General features: G+C 32.9%; 1 protein-coding gene across 26 annotated transcripts in view; it reads left to right on the top strand.

Annotated features, from left to right (window-relative positions):
- Positions 1-15157, top strand: part of FIP1L1 (factor interacting with PAPOLA and CPSF1) — a 74114-nt gene that overhangs the window by 30392 nt on the left and 28565 nt on the right. For 14 of the 26 annotated variants that reach the window (XM_040625021.1, XM_040625019.1, XM_040625020.1 and 11 more), the window contains 2 exons: positions 10868-10961; positions 12612-12768. In XM_040625021.1, coding sequence (XP_040480955.1) covers positions 10868-10961; positions 12612-12768 — 251 coding nt within the window. Of the gene's footprint in view, positions 1-1963; positions 2072-10867; positions 10962-12611; positions 12769-15157 lie in introns of all 26 variants that reach the window. The other 12 variants (XM_040625010.1, XM_040625007.1, XM_040625009.1 and 9 more) reach the window with 1 other exon arrangement.

Below are 15157 nucleotides of genomic sequence, written 5' to 3'. Positions count from 1 at the left end.
ATCAGCCTGAAGGTAGATGATGTCATTTTGCCCCATTATTAGTGATGGTAACTTTAGTCATTTAGTTGTGATGGTGTTCTTTGGGTTTCTGTACTGCAGAGTTTACTATTTTTACTCTTTGTATTTAATAAGTAATCTGTGAGGAAACTGTATCTATCCTATTTCTTCTTAAACTTCCCAAGAATTTTAGTATCCATTGATGATTTTGGCTTTCTCCCGTTACTACTATAATGGCTGTAAAATAGTGATTATCTAACTCTGTTATTTTTCTTATATTAATTAGTTGGCATTCTCCTTTAAAAATGAGCTTTCCACCTCCTCCACTTATTTATTATCAGCTAGACTCATTAGTTTTTATTTTATTTGTGGGATTATGGCTTATAAATATGGTTTATTTGTATATGTAGTATATAAGCTATATCTGCATTACTTATATATACTGTAATTCATATCGATGCTCAGAGTGTTCCAGACTTGCTCTGTGGCAGTCTCTTCAGAGTGGCTCCTGTGACCTTTTAATTTTTCCCCATCGTGTTTTTTTGTTGTTGTTGTTTTTGAGGATTTTTTTTTTTTACTTTCTAGCTTTACCAGATGTTCCTGGCTTATCTTGTGCTTTCTCTGCCCCTCCCTGGAAGCAACCGTTTCTCGAAAGCACCTTGATGCCTTTTAGTGGGAAATGATGATTAGAAACCAAGATCTTGGCACCCGTTAGCTCATTGCTGTTGGAGTGCCACTGTTTCTAGGCTTTTTCAGCTGGGAGAAAACAATTTCAATATGAAATTGTCTTATGTATAATTTTAATCATGCAGTCATCATGTTTCTTTTATTTCACATTTGACACCACAGGTTTCTACTTACATTTCCTTTTTCCATCTTGCATCTTTTACCGTTTTACCGCATTGAGAACCTAGTTCCCAACAACTTCAGTGTATGTACTTGTTTAATCCTAAAAATACACATAGAATAGATTAGGACTTCACCTGCCATTATGAAAACCAAACCTATTAAGTAGAATTCAAGATTTCTTTGGAATTATTTTTTTCTTTTCCTTTTTTTCCCCAGGCTGAGGGTATATAGTCATCATATTCAGAAGTTTCCTTCAGAGTGGTTATATTAATCATTAAAAGTATAATTTGATCCATTGTTTCTGTTTGTGTTCAGCTTTTCTTTTCCTCCATGTTTATTGATTTATTTTTTGCACATATAAAACATTTAACAGAGTTCCAAGTATACTCAGATTTGTCACTCTTCCCCCAATTTCTTTGTCTAGTTTCTAGCTTATTCTTCCATCGTTTTTTTTTTTTACATAAATAAGCAGACACATAAACATATATATTTTTCCTATAGAAAAATTTTCCCATCGAAAAAGTGTCTTATTAGTCCTTTAAAGGACTGGCAAGAGTGTAAATAGCTGAACTTTTTATGGAGTATGTCACTATGAATAAAATTAACTTTCTTTCGAATTTTATTTTGAAGGAGTTATTTTGAAATGGAATTTTTATGAAATATATATAGTGTAGGTTTTACAAAACACATCAGAGTGTTACTGTTAGCTGGTACACTGTTTGTACCTGTTATTGAAAGAATATAGGAGAGAAATACCAAAGTTTTGAATAAGGTTTTGTGAAACCACAAAAGTTAATGTTACTCATAAAAGCACAGAAAGTTATTTCTTGATAATATATTATAACCTGATAAGCCCTTGGTTCTTATTGTGCATTTTGACATCATATTGAAAAAGATTTCTAAAAATATTCTGGAGTTAATAAAATGTTGATGACACATTTATATTTAAATACCTACTAGCAGTTTTAGTACCACAGAGACTTGAAGAGAATGATATAATAGGAACATGCTAAAGGACTTTAGACAAAGTATGTCAAAGAAAAGAAAAAAAAGACAGAACAAGGGGGGTCAGAGACAACAATATGTAAGAAAAAACATAGAAAATTTATCTCACCAGAAACAGCACCTCTTCTCAGTCTCAGACAAGTACTGCCTCCAGAAAAGCCAATTCCAGCGTTGGGAAGTGGCAGGACCGGTATGGGAGGGCCGAATCACCCGACCTAAGGTAAGGCTGTTTTTAAACATTGGCTACTCCCTGATGTTTAGATCATCAGTGTTGTTTTGTCTAGTAATAAGATAATAAATTTTGATTAGATTGTACCATATTTTTACCCCCTCAATTATGCTTTTTCATTATAGAAATGAGGGTTTTAAAAATCATGAGTCAGGCCCTGTCACCTCACACCTTGCCTATCATTTCTCTGGCTTTTTATACTACATTATAAATTGCATGGAACCATGCTAATGGGACCTCGATAAACGTTTTTTCCTCCCTACTGCTGCAGGTTTAATTCTTTTTTCTCATATCACACCCTATTAAATCCCTGGGTGTTTCTCATTATTTGTTGAATAAAATTTAGCCTTCTGAGTTAGTATTTAGAACCTATATAAAATTGAACTACACTGAATCTTTCCAAATGTTTTATCTCAAGTACAGTGCATAAAGCAGCCATTTCATTGAGTCTACCAGCTGTCTTAGGAAGTTCCATCTCCTTTGTTGTTACTGTGCTTTTACTTCTGATTCACCTCTGCAGAATTATGGTTTGTGTTCTGAATCTTAGAGTTACAAAGCATGCAGCCTTGGGTGGGTACTGTATACTCTCTGAGCCTGTAACATGGGAATAATAATTTCTACCCCAAGGGATGTAATGAGAAGCAGATAGATTAGATAGGATAGTGCATTGCAAATAGTAATCAGTCTGAGCAATTAACAGGTTGCTTGACTTGGACATGTAGACTTAGGTACCTCCCTAATCTGCCATTTAAAGTTTTAAACAGTGATGGTATGGGGGTGATATTTTGTTTGCGTTCGTTACAGCATTTTAAGCTTTCTTCCTGGGCAGGTTGATGCTAAATTATGTGCTTTTAAATATTTTCATTTAGATGTGTAAGTTATCAGATATCTTTGATCATAACAACTAAGAGAAAGGCAAAGGAAGGAAACACTATCAAAATTTTATTTTCTTAAATTTCCTTTTCTTTGGGGTCTTTATTATATATTCTCCACGGATAGTAAGGATTTCTAGTCAAGTTGGCTTTGATAGGATCTCTTACTAGGAGAGAATAAGCTTAGTCATTCTCAAAAGTGGCTATTCATCTCAAAGTCAAAAATATCTTGACTTTTTTAAAGAATATCCAAACTAGAAATACAGTAATTAATGCAGATAGAAATATATTATCTATATTCTTAGAATAGTCTCAGTTGCATGTGTTGCTTTAACAGGGTATAGAATGAAAATTTGCATATCTTACTATTTTAAAAGTGTACTCATTGACGTTTTTCATAATATTGTACGATATTGATCTTAGTTTTTAAAACTACAATTCCTGAAGCACCTGTAGAAATTTCAAGAGTTATTTTAAATAAAGTTAGATCTGAAAGTGCGGAATGGAGTCTGTGAATCTTTTCATGTTTAATATTTCTGTGAAACCCTAAAGTTTAACAGGAGTGCTAATAATGTAATTTCTGTATAATAATTAGCTTGGTTATTATAGCATACAGTGCATAGAGAAACTCTTAGATTTATATTTAACCTGGCCAGCAATCTGGACAGCCTGTTTATTGATCCCAAAAGGGCCAGATGATAAGAACTTTCATTTTCATTGTTCTGTTGTTGAAATGTATCAGTAGCCATTTTTGTAGATAAAGAATAACTACTTTTTTAAACTTACAGCAGTTTCATGGCATAAGTACTAGATTTGAACACTAGGTTTGGTTTTGTGCCTGTGTGAATTTAGGATAGTTCCCTAAAATCTCTAGGCGTCTGTACATTTTTAACATGACAGGCTGGACTGTGTTATCAGGAAGGCCCTTTCAATCATGAGAGTCTTTATTTTCTGGCTAGTCCCTAGTTTACATGGAAAAGGAGATCTGAGAAAGTAGGGCATTTATTCCAGATTCTCTGCCTGTTAGTACCTGCAGTTAAGGCAAATTGATTTTCATAAGCAAAGGCGCAGAAATACTTGAATCACTTATTTTTAATGCAATTTAAAACTTTATATATGGTTCTTTTGCTACTATGTCAATATCTGAAATTCCTTTTTATATCAATCATTTGACAGAATTTTTTTACTTAAAATAGTTGTGCTTTTGATATAATGGTTTATTTCTCGAAATAGGATAATTAGCTTATAGAGACCATATTAGTTCTCATAACTGAAAATGATCTGTCTCAGTGTTTATACTATTACTCCCCCACCTCCTAAATTTTGCTTCGGAAACACAGAAAGCTCCCATTCTGACATTGTGATTGGTCTCGGAATGTAAGTAGTAGGAAATTTGACACTATTTTCAGTATATATTTTGTGCTTTTGAAAATTCAAAAGAAAAAACTCTAGATAAAAGCTATTGTTCTCCTTTCGAATGGTGTATGTGTGCATGTATATATGTGGTCACATACATACATACCCTTACAGGATAAAAAATGAGATGCTAGCTTTTGTAGTTAACAGAAATGTAGGTAGGGGTTTTTTTGGAAGATGGCTTAAATCTCTTTGTAAAGAGCAATTAAACAGTGGTTGCAATCCTTATTGTAAGTTATTTGGAGACTCAGACTTCTTATCTCATGTGTGTTCCTATTAATTTATATAATATAGTGTTCTTCCAACTTTTGATAAATAGTACTCTTCAAGCTAACTATATGTGTGTAACAAGGACATTTTATTGATACAAGTTTGTTTCATAAATTCAGATTTGTGATACTAAGCCAATTAGTAGAAGAATAAAGCAGTTTTAATGAACACAGAAAATTGAAGTTGGCAGTGTGGATGATTGCTGTAATCTTATCCTAATGTCCAGTTTGTGTGTTTTGTTTCCATTTTATAAGATTGAATTTTGTCAGGTAATTAGTTTCAAATTCTAGGTTGTCCCACTAAGCTTGTTTTTTAGTATTAATGCTTTTTAACCAGACTCTTGAAAGACGAATAGTGAAAATTGCTTAATGTAGAATCGCTAAAATATTTAAACCTGCTTGCATTTCTTATAACAGATTGGATGTTAAATGGACATTCAATCTAAGATTGACCTCTTCATTTGTTCTTTCACTACTTATTATTATGTCTTGATGAAGTAATATACTGAAAAGATGTACCTGTACCTTCATGGCATTTGACCGAGCACTCTGAATGTGGGTTGCTGTATTATGTAAGATTTTATGTGATTGGACATATGAAGGCCTTTATTTTAAAAGATTCCCTGTAGAATGGTATCTTTTCCTGTATTTAAAACATGAAATTAAACAAAAGTATGGCAGGTTATCCTTTATCTCAAGCTCTGCACAAAAGTGAGTAAATTTGGCTTCCCTAATGAACAGATTTATGTCCTCTAGTGAGTCAAATTTTAGCATAGTTCACCTTTAAGCCTTCAAGATAGTTTTAAAAAGTAACAACATTTAAAAAATTCAGGCCCCAGAGAATTAGCATGGAAAACACTTTGTAAAAGAAGTAAACTTTATAGTCATACCTGAGCCTGAATCTTGGTACTGGCACTTTACGTCACAAAAGAGCCTTTTTCTATATCTGTGAAAATGAAACTAATTGGACTTACACTAAGTACTTGTGGATTAAATGGCTTCTATGGCTGCAAAAGCACCTGTTGCAGGGTACCCAGTAAGAGTTCCCTTTGGATCTCTGCTCCCACCGTAGTCTCTTTAATAGTAGTACTGATAGACAATAAATTACATGCTCTGAAAACAGTTTTAAATTCTGTGATTTTTATTTTGGACATTTATTATTTTTTAAGACCGCATTTTTTATTGATCTTCACTTGAAAAATAGAATACATTAAGTTGTCTTTATAAACTGTTCATCATAGAAAAAAGTATTCTTGTGCTTGTGAAGGTAAAAGAAAAAGTATTAGAGGCAGTCCTGTGTGACTCCACAAAACTCAGAATTTATCAGTATAAAAATATATATGCAGTGAATGACATTACCTTAGTTATCAGGCCTTGGTAGGTATGACTATATTTGTTGAGTAATAAGGAGTTAAGTATTAATTTTTATCAACTACTTCAAATTCCTTCTAGAAGAAAATACAATATAAGTGTCTTCCTTGGGCGTGCCTTTAGTTGTAGTCCTCAACTTTGGCTATGTATTGGAATTACCTGGGAAGCTTCAAAAAATTACGGATACTTAGGCCCTGGACACTGAATTAAATAATCTGGTGTATACTCTGGGCATTGGGATTCTTAAAAGCTCTCAGATGATTCTGATGTGTAGGAAGCTTTGAGAACCACTGATTGAGAGGTGGAATTCTGGCTTGGCATAAAGATTATCAATTGGTTATTAATCAAATATTTAGTGATCACCTTGGAATATGAGGTAAAAATGATAAATTTAGTAGGATGGAACTGATGTTTGCATAGCATTTTATAACCTTATAGAGCTTTTTCTTCTGTGTGAGTCTCATTTAATTTATATTTTCTGCTTCTTTGAAAGTCTTTTTGTTGGTAGCCAATATCAAAGGTGTATCATGCTGTTTCTGTTGCATACAGATTGGTGGTTAGTATATTTGCCAAACTGGAAATTAGAATCCTGCACATGTTATTTTCCTTACATACTTTCTCTGCTCATGTTCTTCCCTCCATTTAAAATGTACTCCCTCCCTGTCCTACATGGCTAAATCCATTCTACATGTCTTTCAAGGCTTATCTCTTTCCTACAGTAACTTAAAAGATGTTATACCGATGTCCTTGGCAGAATTGTTACAGGCATCTACTTAGCTGTATGACCTGAGTTAGACAGTGATCCTAGTGCATCTGTCTTAACTTGGGAATATTTAATAGTTACCTCTAGATTTTTCCCTAGAGATTGAATCCTTGAACTGTTGCTGTTGCTGTGCAGTTCTTATTAGGAGCTCTTTTGTGAGAAACATGCATAGATTTCTTCAAGGATATGTGATTCATTCATTCTTTCAGAATAGTGATTGAGAATTTTGAAGCAGTAACCCCTTTGAAAATTTGCTGCCAACTATTGTCTCTTATGCCTGAAAAATACATGTATACACATGCATATATTGAAGTTGAGGAACCTCCTGACCCCTCAGTATCCCATGTATGCTAGTTAAGGATTCTTGCTCAAAAGTATAGTTGAACCCGGGAGCTTGGGTGGCTCAGTCAGTTAAGCATCTGCCTTCAGCTCCCGTCATGTTCTGGGATCCAGTCCCATGTTGGGCTCCTTGCTCATCAAGGAGTCTGATTTTCCCTCTCCCTCTTCCCCCAGTCATGCCCGCTCGCTCTCTCTGTCTCTCTCAAAAATAAATAAATAAAATCTTTTTTAAAAAAAAAGTTAAATCTTGAGATCAAGTCTTTATCAAGAGGGCATGTACTCAGTGTTGTTTTGCTCGCTTGATTAAATTACTTTTATTGAATTGTGCATTGTTACAGTTCACCCAATATCGAGGAACATTTTGAGAAACAGCTCTGTGAAATTCACTTACACTTTCGTTGTAGTAATATTGGAGACTTTGTCCCTATTTCAGTGTTTTTCTCAGCGTGAGATTGCAGTCCCTTAGTGATGGGTGTGAAATTAATTTCATGGTCTCAGCCACCACATATTTCATGGTTTTGTATTGTTTATTTTGCTTTTTTGTGTGTGATATTGAATACTAATAAATCATGTTTGATTTTAACGTTACTCTTTCCTTTATAATAAGTGTAAGTATTGTTTCATGAAGCTTTCAGTTGTTTATATATGTTTACTGGATTGCTGTGCAAAATGTGTTTCTTAAATAACTGTATTTTGAGGTCAAAAGTGTTTGAAAACTGTATCCTACTTTGTCTTAACATGGACTCAGGAGAAATTTTTTTCTCTTTATTTTCATCTGGAAAATGGGAATAATAGTTGCTACCTAATAGGGTTATTATGAAGAGTAAATGCATATAAAGTGCTTAGAATAGTGCTTTCCTAGCACATAGTAGGTGCTCAGTAAACACTAGCTATTATTACCAGGAAATGCCATCTTTAGAGCTAATGCTTTGTTTTTATCTTACACACATCAAGACTTTTGTTATTAATGGTGTCCTTTATTTTGGCTGTTAAAAAATGAGAAGCTCAGTAATAAATTTGTGACAAAAGATTAGTAACTAATTCTTTCTCTTCCCTTGGTCCTAATTTTGTCACTTTTAAAGTTTTGTTGTATCTTTGTAAGCGGCTTACATCAGAATCACCAAAATATATCATTTTAATTTAATTACGTTATAATTTCAGAGATATTTTCATATTCATGAAAGGTAGAGGCTCTTGTGAACATCCACTGCCTGTATTAAGCTTGTAGATTAATGAGACTTCAGATATCCATTGTGGTTAGTTTCTGTCTCTTCAGCTTTTTACCGTCCAGTATAGAGAAGAGAATCTTGATAGCTACATTAGCTATCTGCCTTACTGAACAAATGTGTAAGCAAGTCCAGGTAAACTTGTGCTATGTGGAAACTCAGGGTACAGTAGATCCTTATAGTGAAGCTCTATTAAATCTTTTTATGCATTGAAATAAAAAGTGGTTCGTTAAAAATTTTCAGAATAATATGGTTCAACATCATTTTACATAATGTGGCATCAGAATAACAGATTGTTAATTACTCATCTCTTAATTATTATGTACTTTTTGTTACTTTGGTATATGCTTATGTATCTTGTCATATATTTCTGAACAAAATGGTAAAGTTCACATTTCTGATTAAGGTAAATCAGTTTGTGTGGTGAAAATCCCTGGACAAAGAGGTGTTGTTATTGTGGAAATTGCATTTTCTGTATTCCCTCTACTGATGCACATTTGTTAAGGCTGGTTTTTCATGTGTATATTTTTAGAAGCTTAGTATTTGCCACTTGAATCTTCAGTGAGTAATCCATTTAAAGTTGAAAAATTAGACTTCTCTGACCATATTTAAGATAAACTTTAAGGAATGAGTACTCTCATGTGTCCCAGAATATTTGAAAGCAGAAGTCTTTAGAAATCCAGGGTATATAGAAATCTTTCGTTTGGGCACAGACATTAGAGTGTTAGATCTAGATTTAAGTTTTGCTACTTTAACAATTTGGAGAAATTACAAATCCAAATACATTTGCGAGAATTTGTTCCTGAGGAGAATAAATTTTAAAAGATGGAGAGGGGAGAATGCAGCAGTCAGGAACAGAAAAGAGTGGAAAAGGAAATAGAGGTAAAGATTTTCACAGTGAAGTCTAAGTAGCAGTAAAAGGTGAGGGGAAATTGTGGCCTCAGAATATACACCTATAGCTAGCTGTCAGGATGTTGGAATCTGAGATATGTGTAGATATCTGAGGACCGATGGCATCTGCTTTGATATGAAGTTACAGTGGTCATAGCTTTGTAATTGTTTTAAGTTTTAGGGGAAAAATTGGAGCAATATTTGTTTTATGTCTGAGGTATTTGGATTTTTCTCATGTGTGAATGTTAGGATAGTTGCCATCTATATCGAAGGGCACGAGTTAAGTTAAAAATCATCTTTTCTCTTTGAGATCATGAGAAAATCTGGGAAGTCACTGACCTGGGGATAAAATTAGAAAAGCGTGAACTTTTTAAAAAATTCTATTAGAATTATATAGAACAGAAGTCTAAAGTGGGCAAGGTGATAAGTAGGAATGGACTATGTAGTTGAAGACATTTCAAATGCTATTATGTACTTTTATAGGGCTGTCTTTGTTTTTGTGAACATAAAATTATGGGGTTTCTCAAGGTTCACTTGAGGCAAACTTTCACTAGTTCTTGATTTTTAAGAGTCTTAAATGTCTCAAAAGCAAGTTATCTTGTTAGGAGGCGGCGTAGCTCGAGGGAAGGGTTCTGTAGGCTTTGGAATCGGAAAGACTTGGATTTGAAAGTTTTGCCATTTAATTATTACCGATGTCAGTTACATCACTATGAGCCGTAGCTTTAACATCTCTAACAAGTATATAGTAATTTGTTAAGTGAAGGCTTCTTACGAGGTTTAGGTATAATATTTCTCTGAAGTTTTTAAAGGCAGAAGTGTTCTGAACTAAGAGATAAAGAGAAATACATTTAATTTGCATCCATTTTTTCATTGCCTCTTCCTTCAGGTGACTTCTTTATCTCGTTAAGCATATATACTTTCATAAAATCCTTAACTACTAACTGGCTTTTAACATTTTTTAAAATTTAACTTACTAGTTTCTCTAATTAAATTTGCAGCATTTTGTGGTAGACTATTTTTCCGTCTACTCATATAATTAAACTTTAATGGATTATAAATACAATTGGAGTGGGGCAGGCTTTTAAATATTTAAAATTTTCTATTTAAAGGCAAGTTATCAGAAATGGAAAACTGGATCCCATTTTATGCTTTCTAATGCTTGGAATAAAACACTAAGTAAAATACAGTGTGTATCAAAATGAGCATTATTTCTTTTCAAGTCTTTTGGGGGAATTTTTTAAGTTTCTGTAATAGAATTAATATGTTTCGTAATTATAGCTGCCAAAATTTTTATTTCCATTTGCTTAGCATTTGCTACCTGATTCAGTTCCACAAAGATAAATTTAATTGGAGACTATTAAAAATAGTAAATTTAAAAGAAAAACCTATAAAATACTGAAATTTAACATGATCATTATTGGATACATTGGTTCCAGCTCACTAATAAAGCTTAGCTTTTATGACTGTACAAAGTAGTGAGATCTAACTTAGTGAATTTTTTTTTTAAGTGTGTGTTGTTATCTGGTTTTATTTTAAAGTACATTGCAAAAGGTCTTAGATTTCATTTCTCACCTAATATTTGTGTTATTTTTCAAACATCTAATTAGGTGAAACTGAATTGATTCAATTTCTATTTACAGGAGATTACCTGGGGCAATTGATGTTATTGGTCAGACTATAACAATTAGCCGAGTTGAAGGAAGGCGACGGGCAAATGAAAACAGCAACATACAGGTTTTGTATTTTAAGAATTATTAATTTTTAAACTAAAGGATTACATCCATATTCTAACTTAATTTATTCAATATGCATTTATAGTGCTATGCTATATGCTTGGTATTTTAGGTGCTACAAAGAGATTTAAAATATGGAATCAATCACCCTTTTATTATAAAAGCTATTCCAATTAGAATTTATCATCTCTGGATCTTTTTTAGTAAGATTTCTTTTCCTTTGCTGTAAACATAATATGTAGGTTAATTGGACCAAAAAAAGGGAAAATATGAAAAAAGTGTAAAGAAGAAAATAAAACCACCAGTACTAACATCTAAAGATAACCACTCTTAACACTCTGGTACATCTCTTCCTTGTCACCAAACAAGATTAATATACTTTATGATTTTTTGTGTATCTTTTTTTTAAATTATCATTTTCATTATCCATATTCTTAAAAATATTTAAAATTCCTTCATGATAGTTTCATTATATGGATATACCATAATTTAACATGTCATTTTTGGAGGAAGTAGATTTGCTTTTTTTCAAGTGAAAGAATGAAGGAGATATTAGTAACTTGGATTCAAGTTAGAACTTTAGTAACTGAGACTTTTCAGTTCTTAACTTGATCATTACTATTTTTTATTATTACCTCTTCCTGAGTACCTTAAAAAAATGTCAAAGTGTTTTGATTCTCATTACTTTTAATAAATTAATCTTTTTTTCTTTTTAGCATGTGTAAGGGTAAATCATTTCTAAACTGGAAGGTAGCCCTCTTTTCTTTCCCCCAGCATTAAAATGCCATAATTTCTTAAAATAATTCTGTTCCCTACTTTAAAAAATAGCTTATCAGCATAAGCATTACAAAAATCACTTAAATGTAGGAAAAGTTGATTAAAACAGGGATTATATGTTTAAATATAATCATATTTAACCAGCGAAGAATTTAGAAGTATACATTAAATGTACAACATTATGTTGCCTGTTTCTGCTGTTTCCTAAATGTGTTTGTACATCAGAATCCCTGAGGGAGCCTTAACAAAAATCCAGATTTCTATGTGTCACTCCTGTAGGTTTGCTCCCTGCCCCTTACCTGTTTACACAGATCAGAATTTGTAAACACATTTACTTTTCAAGTATAAACCCTTGTTAAAGTTACAAGACTCACATGAAAAAGTTATTTATATATCTGGCTGCCTGTTTACTTGCACCCTGTTAATGCATGCAACCTGATGATGACAAGGCCTAGTACAGTGGATGCCTGTTTCTGCTGCCATGTTAATTTCTTAATGCTGGTATTTGTGACTAATGATTACATTGCCTTAATTTGAGTACTGTAACTTGGTTGGGTAACAAAGATAATACTCATTATATTGTATTTATGTTTAGAAGTACTCTTGTTTAGAATGTTTTTATTATTTCTTACTACTTTTTTTGGGTAATGATTCAGTCATTTTTTCTAGGCTTTGTATATGGACATCTTAAAGAGTGTGTATGAGTATATACTCACATCTGTAAATATACACACATATCACACACATGGAAAAAATTACTTCTACCGCCCCAAAATATGTGTATGCAAATAAAGCTTTTTATTTCATTTCTTAAATGAATTTACTGAGCTTTTAATTTATTCATTTTTTAAAATTAACTATGCTTTAATTTTAGGTCCTTTCTGAAAGATCTGCTACTGAAGTAGACAACAATTTTAGCAAACCACCTCCATTTTTCCCCCCAGGAGCTCCTCCCACTCACCTTCCACCTCCTCCATTTCTTCCACCTCCTCCAACTGTCAGCACTGCTCCACCTCTGATTCCACCACCAGGTAAATAGTAAATAAGACATTTGATTTTGGAAAAAAAATAATCGTGAGTTTATTTTTAATTATAACAATTAAAATACGTATTTGAAAATAAAATCTGCATTGATTATACTGCATTAAAATTAATAGGTAGGAAACTTACTATGTTAAATCTTCAGTAGATTCACAGTGAAACAACTATATGTACATTTCAGCATAGCAAAGAGAATATACTAAAATAGAGAAGAATGGACAGATATTAACATTGTGATCTAAGAGTATGATAGTGATCACTGAAGTTGCTAATTGTATACATATAAATCCATACTGAATTGTAAACCATGTTAACTTGGTTTGAAAAATGTTTTAGAGATACTTTTAGAATTGGAGTAGGTTTAAAAAAATAGAACCTGTGAAGTGAAAATCTCAGTCTGGTCATCTTTGCATACTGGTTTCCTTTTAGGAGACTGCTTCTGGGTGCCAGGTACCTGGTACTTAAACTTCTTTTAAACAACACAGAAAATTAAATTTCTATCATATTTTGAGCCACTTTTGATTATTTATTATTTTATTGGTGGCAATAGAAAAAATTTACAAGTAATCCCTAAATTTTATATTTTCAATCTTACACCCAGTGGCCTTTGTTACTTTATTCGCAGTAAGCTTCCAATATTTATTCCCCTTAATCAGTTTTTAATGAAACTAACAAGATTGATTGAGATAATAATTACTTTCTTCCTACAGAGACTGCCAATAATAAATGATAAAAACTAGCTCCTGGTCCTAATTATAACTACATGTGTGTGATATGCTAAAATTTGCTTTCTTTTAATGAAATCAGTTCATACTAAAGGGCCATGTTCACTCAGTCATTTTGAGAAAGCCGTGCTTGTTTTAAGATGCCAATTGTGATCAGAGTACCTAGGCAAATAAAGGGTCTGAGTGGTCTTTCCCTCTAGTATTCATCCTTGGTCTCTAAATGTCAACTGTTGCATTGGCCCTGTAGCCACAACACCTTTGATTCCCTTCCATTTGTCACTTTTATCTTCAAAAAGGATAAGAATTATTATGAAAAACAACTGGTTTTAGAAACTATTGTCTCAAAAACAGAGGAAAGAGAAGACTGGATAGGTTGGAGGTGCTTACTACAGACAACATTATTTCTAAAATTCGACAAATTTCTTGTTCTGGAGCATAAACCGTTGTGATTGGACCTACGACTCTTGGGTCTTTCATATGGTGAGAATTAACCAAAGGAAAAGGGAAGGGAATGAAGACTTACTGATTCATAGATGAGTCCTTTGTCTACTGAACATGATAAACTGTAGAAGTAGTTAATTCTGAACGAATTTAATGACACTAAAGATAATCAATGTATGTGATAATAGTCTTACGCTAGATTGCTTGGTAATCTTATTTTAACTTAACTAGGTATTAAAGGTGATTTAAAATAATTTTTTTTTATTACTAGCATAGTATATCACCAGATTGCTAAAAGTTTACATAATCAGCACTAGCTGTTGTGAGAGAGTAAGTGGTATGAGTGAGTGAGAGAGAGAGGGTATGAAAAATGGTGAAGAAATAAATACCTTTTTGGTATATAAGAATATTTAGAAGCTCTATAGGATATTGCTTAGAGGCACTGGCATTATCTGGAAGTATGCTTTTTTCCAAAGTGACAAGACTACGCCATTTCTTTGCCACATAACTTCTGTTTTTAAGGATAATATCTTTTAATAATGTTCATATATCCATGGCATTATACCATAGAGTAACACTCCTTATTTTTTTGTTGTTTAAGTTATTATTTATGGGCTTACCTCAGAGATACTACAGTTCTAGACTACTGCAATAAAAAGAATCCAATGAAATTTTGGTTTCTCAGTGCATATAAAAGTTATGTTTATACTCTCCCACAGTGTATTGAGTGTGCAGTAGCATTATGTCTAAAAAATAATACCTTAATACCTTAACTAAAAAGTACTTTGTTGCTAAAAAATGCTTACCATCATCTGAGCTTTAAGTGAGTCATAATCTTTTTGCTGACCTTGGGGTTTTGCCTTGATGTTGGTGGCTGCTGACTGATCAGGGTGGTGGTTGCTGAAGGTTGGGGTGGCTGTGGCAGTTTCTTGTAATAAGACAGCAGTGTACTTTGCCACATAGGTTGACTCTTCCTTTCACGAACAATTGATTTCTCTGTAGCAGTGATGTTGTTTGATAGCATCTTATCCACCGAACTTCCTTCCAAATTGAAGTTAGTCCTCTCAGACTCTGCTGCTGCTTTATCAGCTAAGTCTAGGTAATATTCTAAATCCTTTTTTTGCCATTTCAACAGTCTTCCCAGCATCTTCACCAGGAGTAGGTTCCATGTCAAGAAACCACCTTCTTTGCTTACCCATAGGAAGCAACCCTT

The sequence above is a fragment of the Ursus maritimus genome, unplaced genomic scaffold, assembly GCF_017311325.1.
Source record: "Ursus maritimus isolate PB19 unplaced genomic scaffold, ASM1731132v1 scaffold_8, whole genome shotgun sequence".
NCBI classification, from domain to species: Eukaryota; Metazoa; Chordata; class Mammalia; order Carnivora; family Ursidae; genus Ursus; species Ursus maritimus.
Note: the sequence above shows the minus strand (reverse complement) of the source record. Positions and strands in the feature narration are given on the sequence as shown.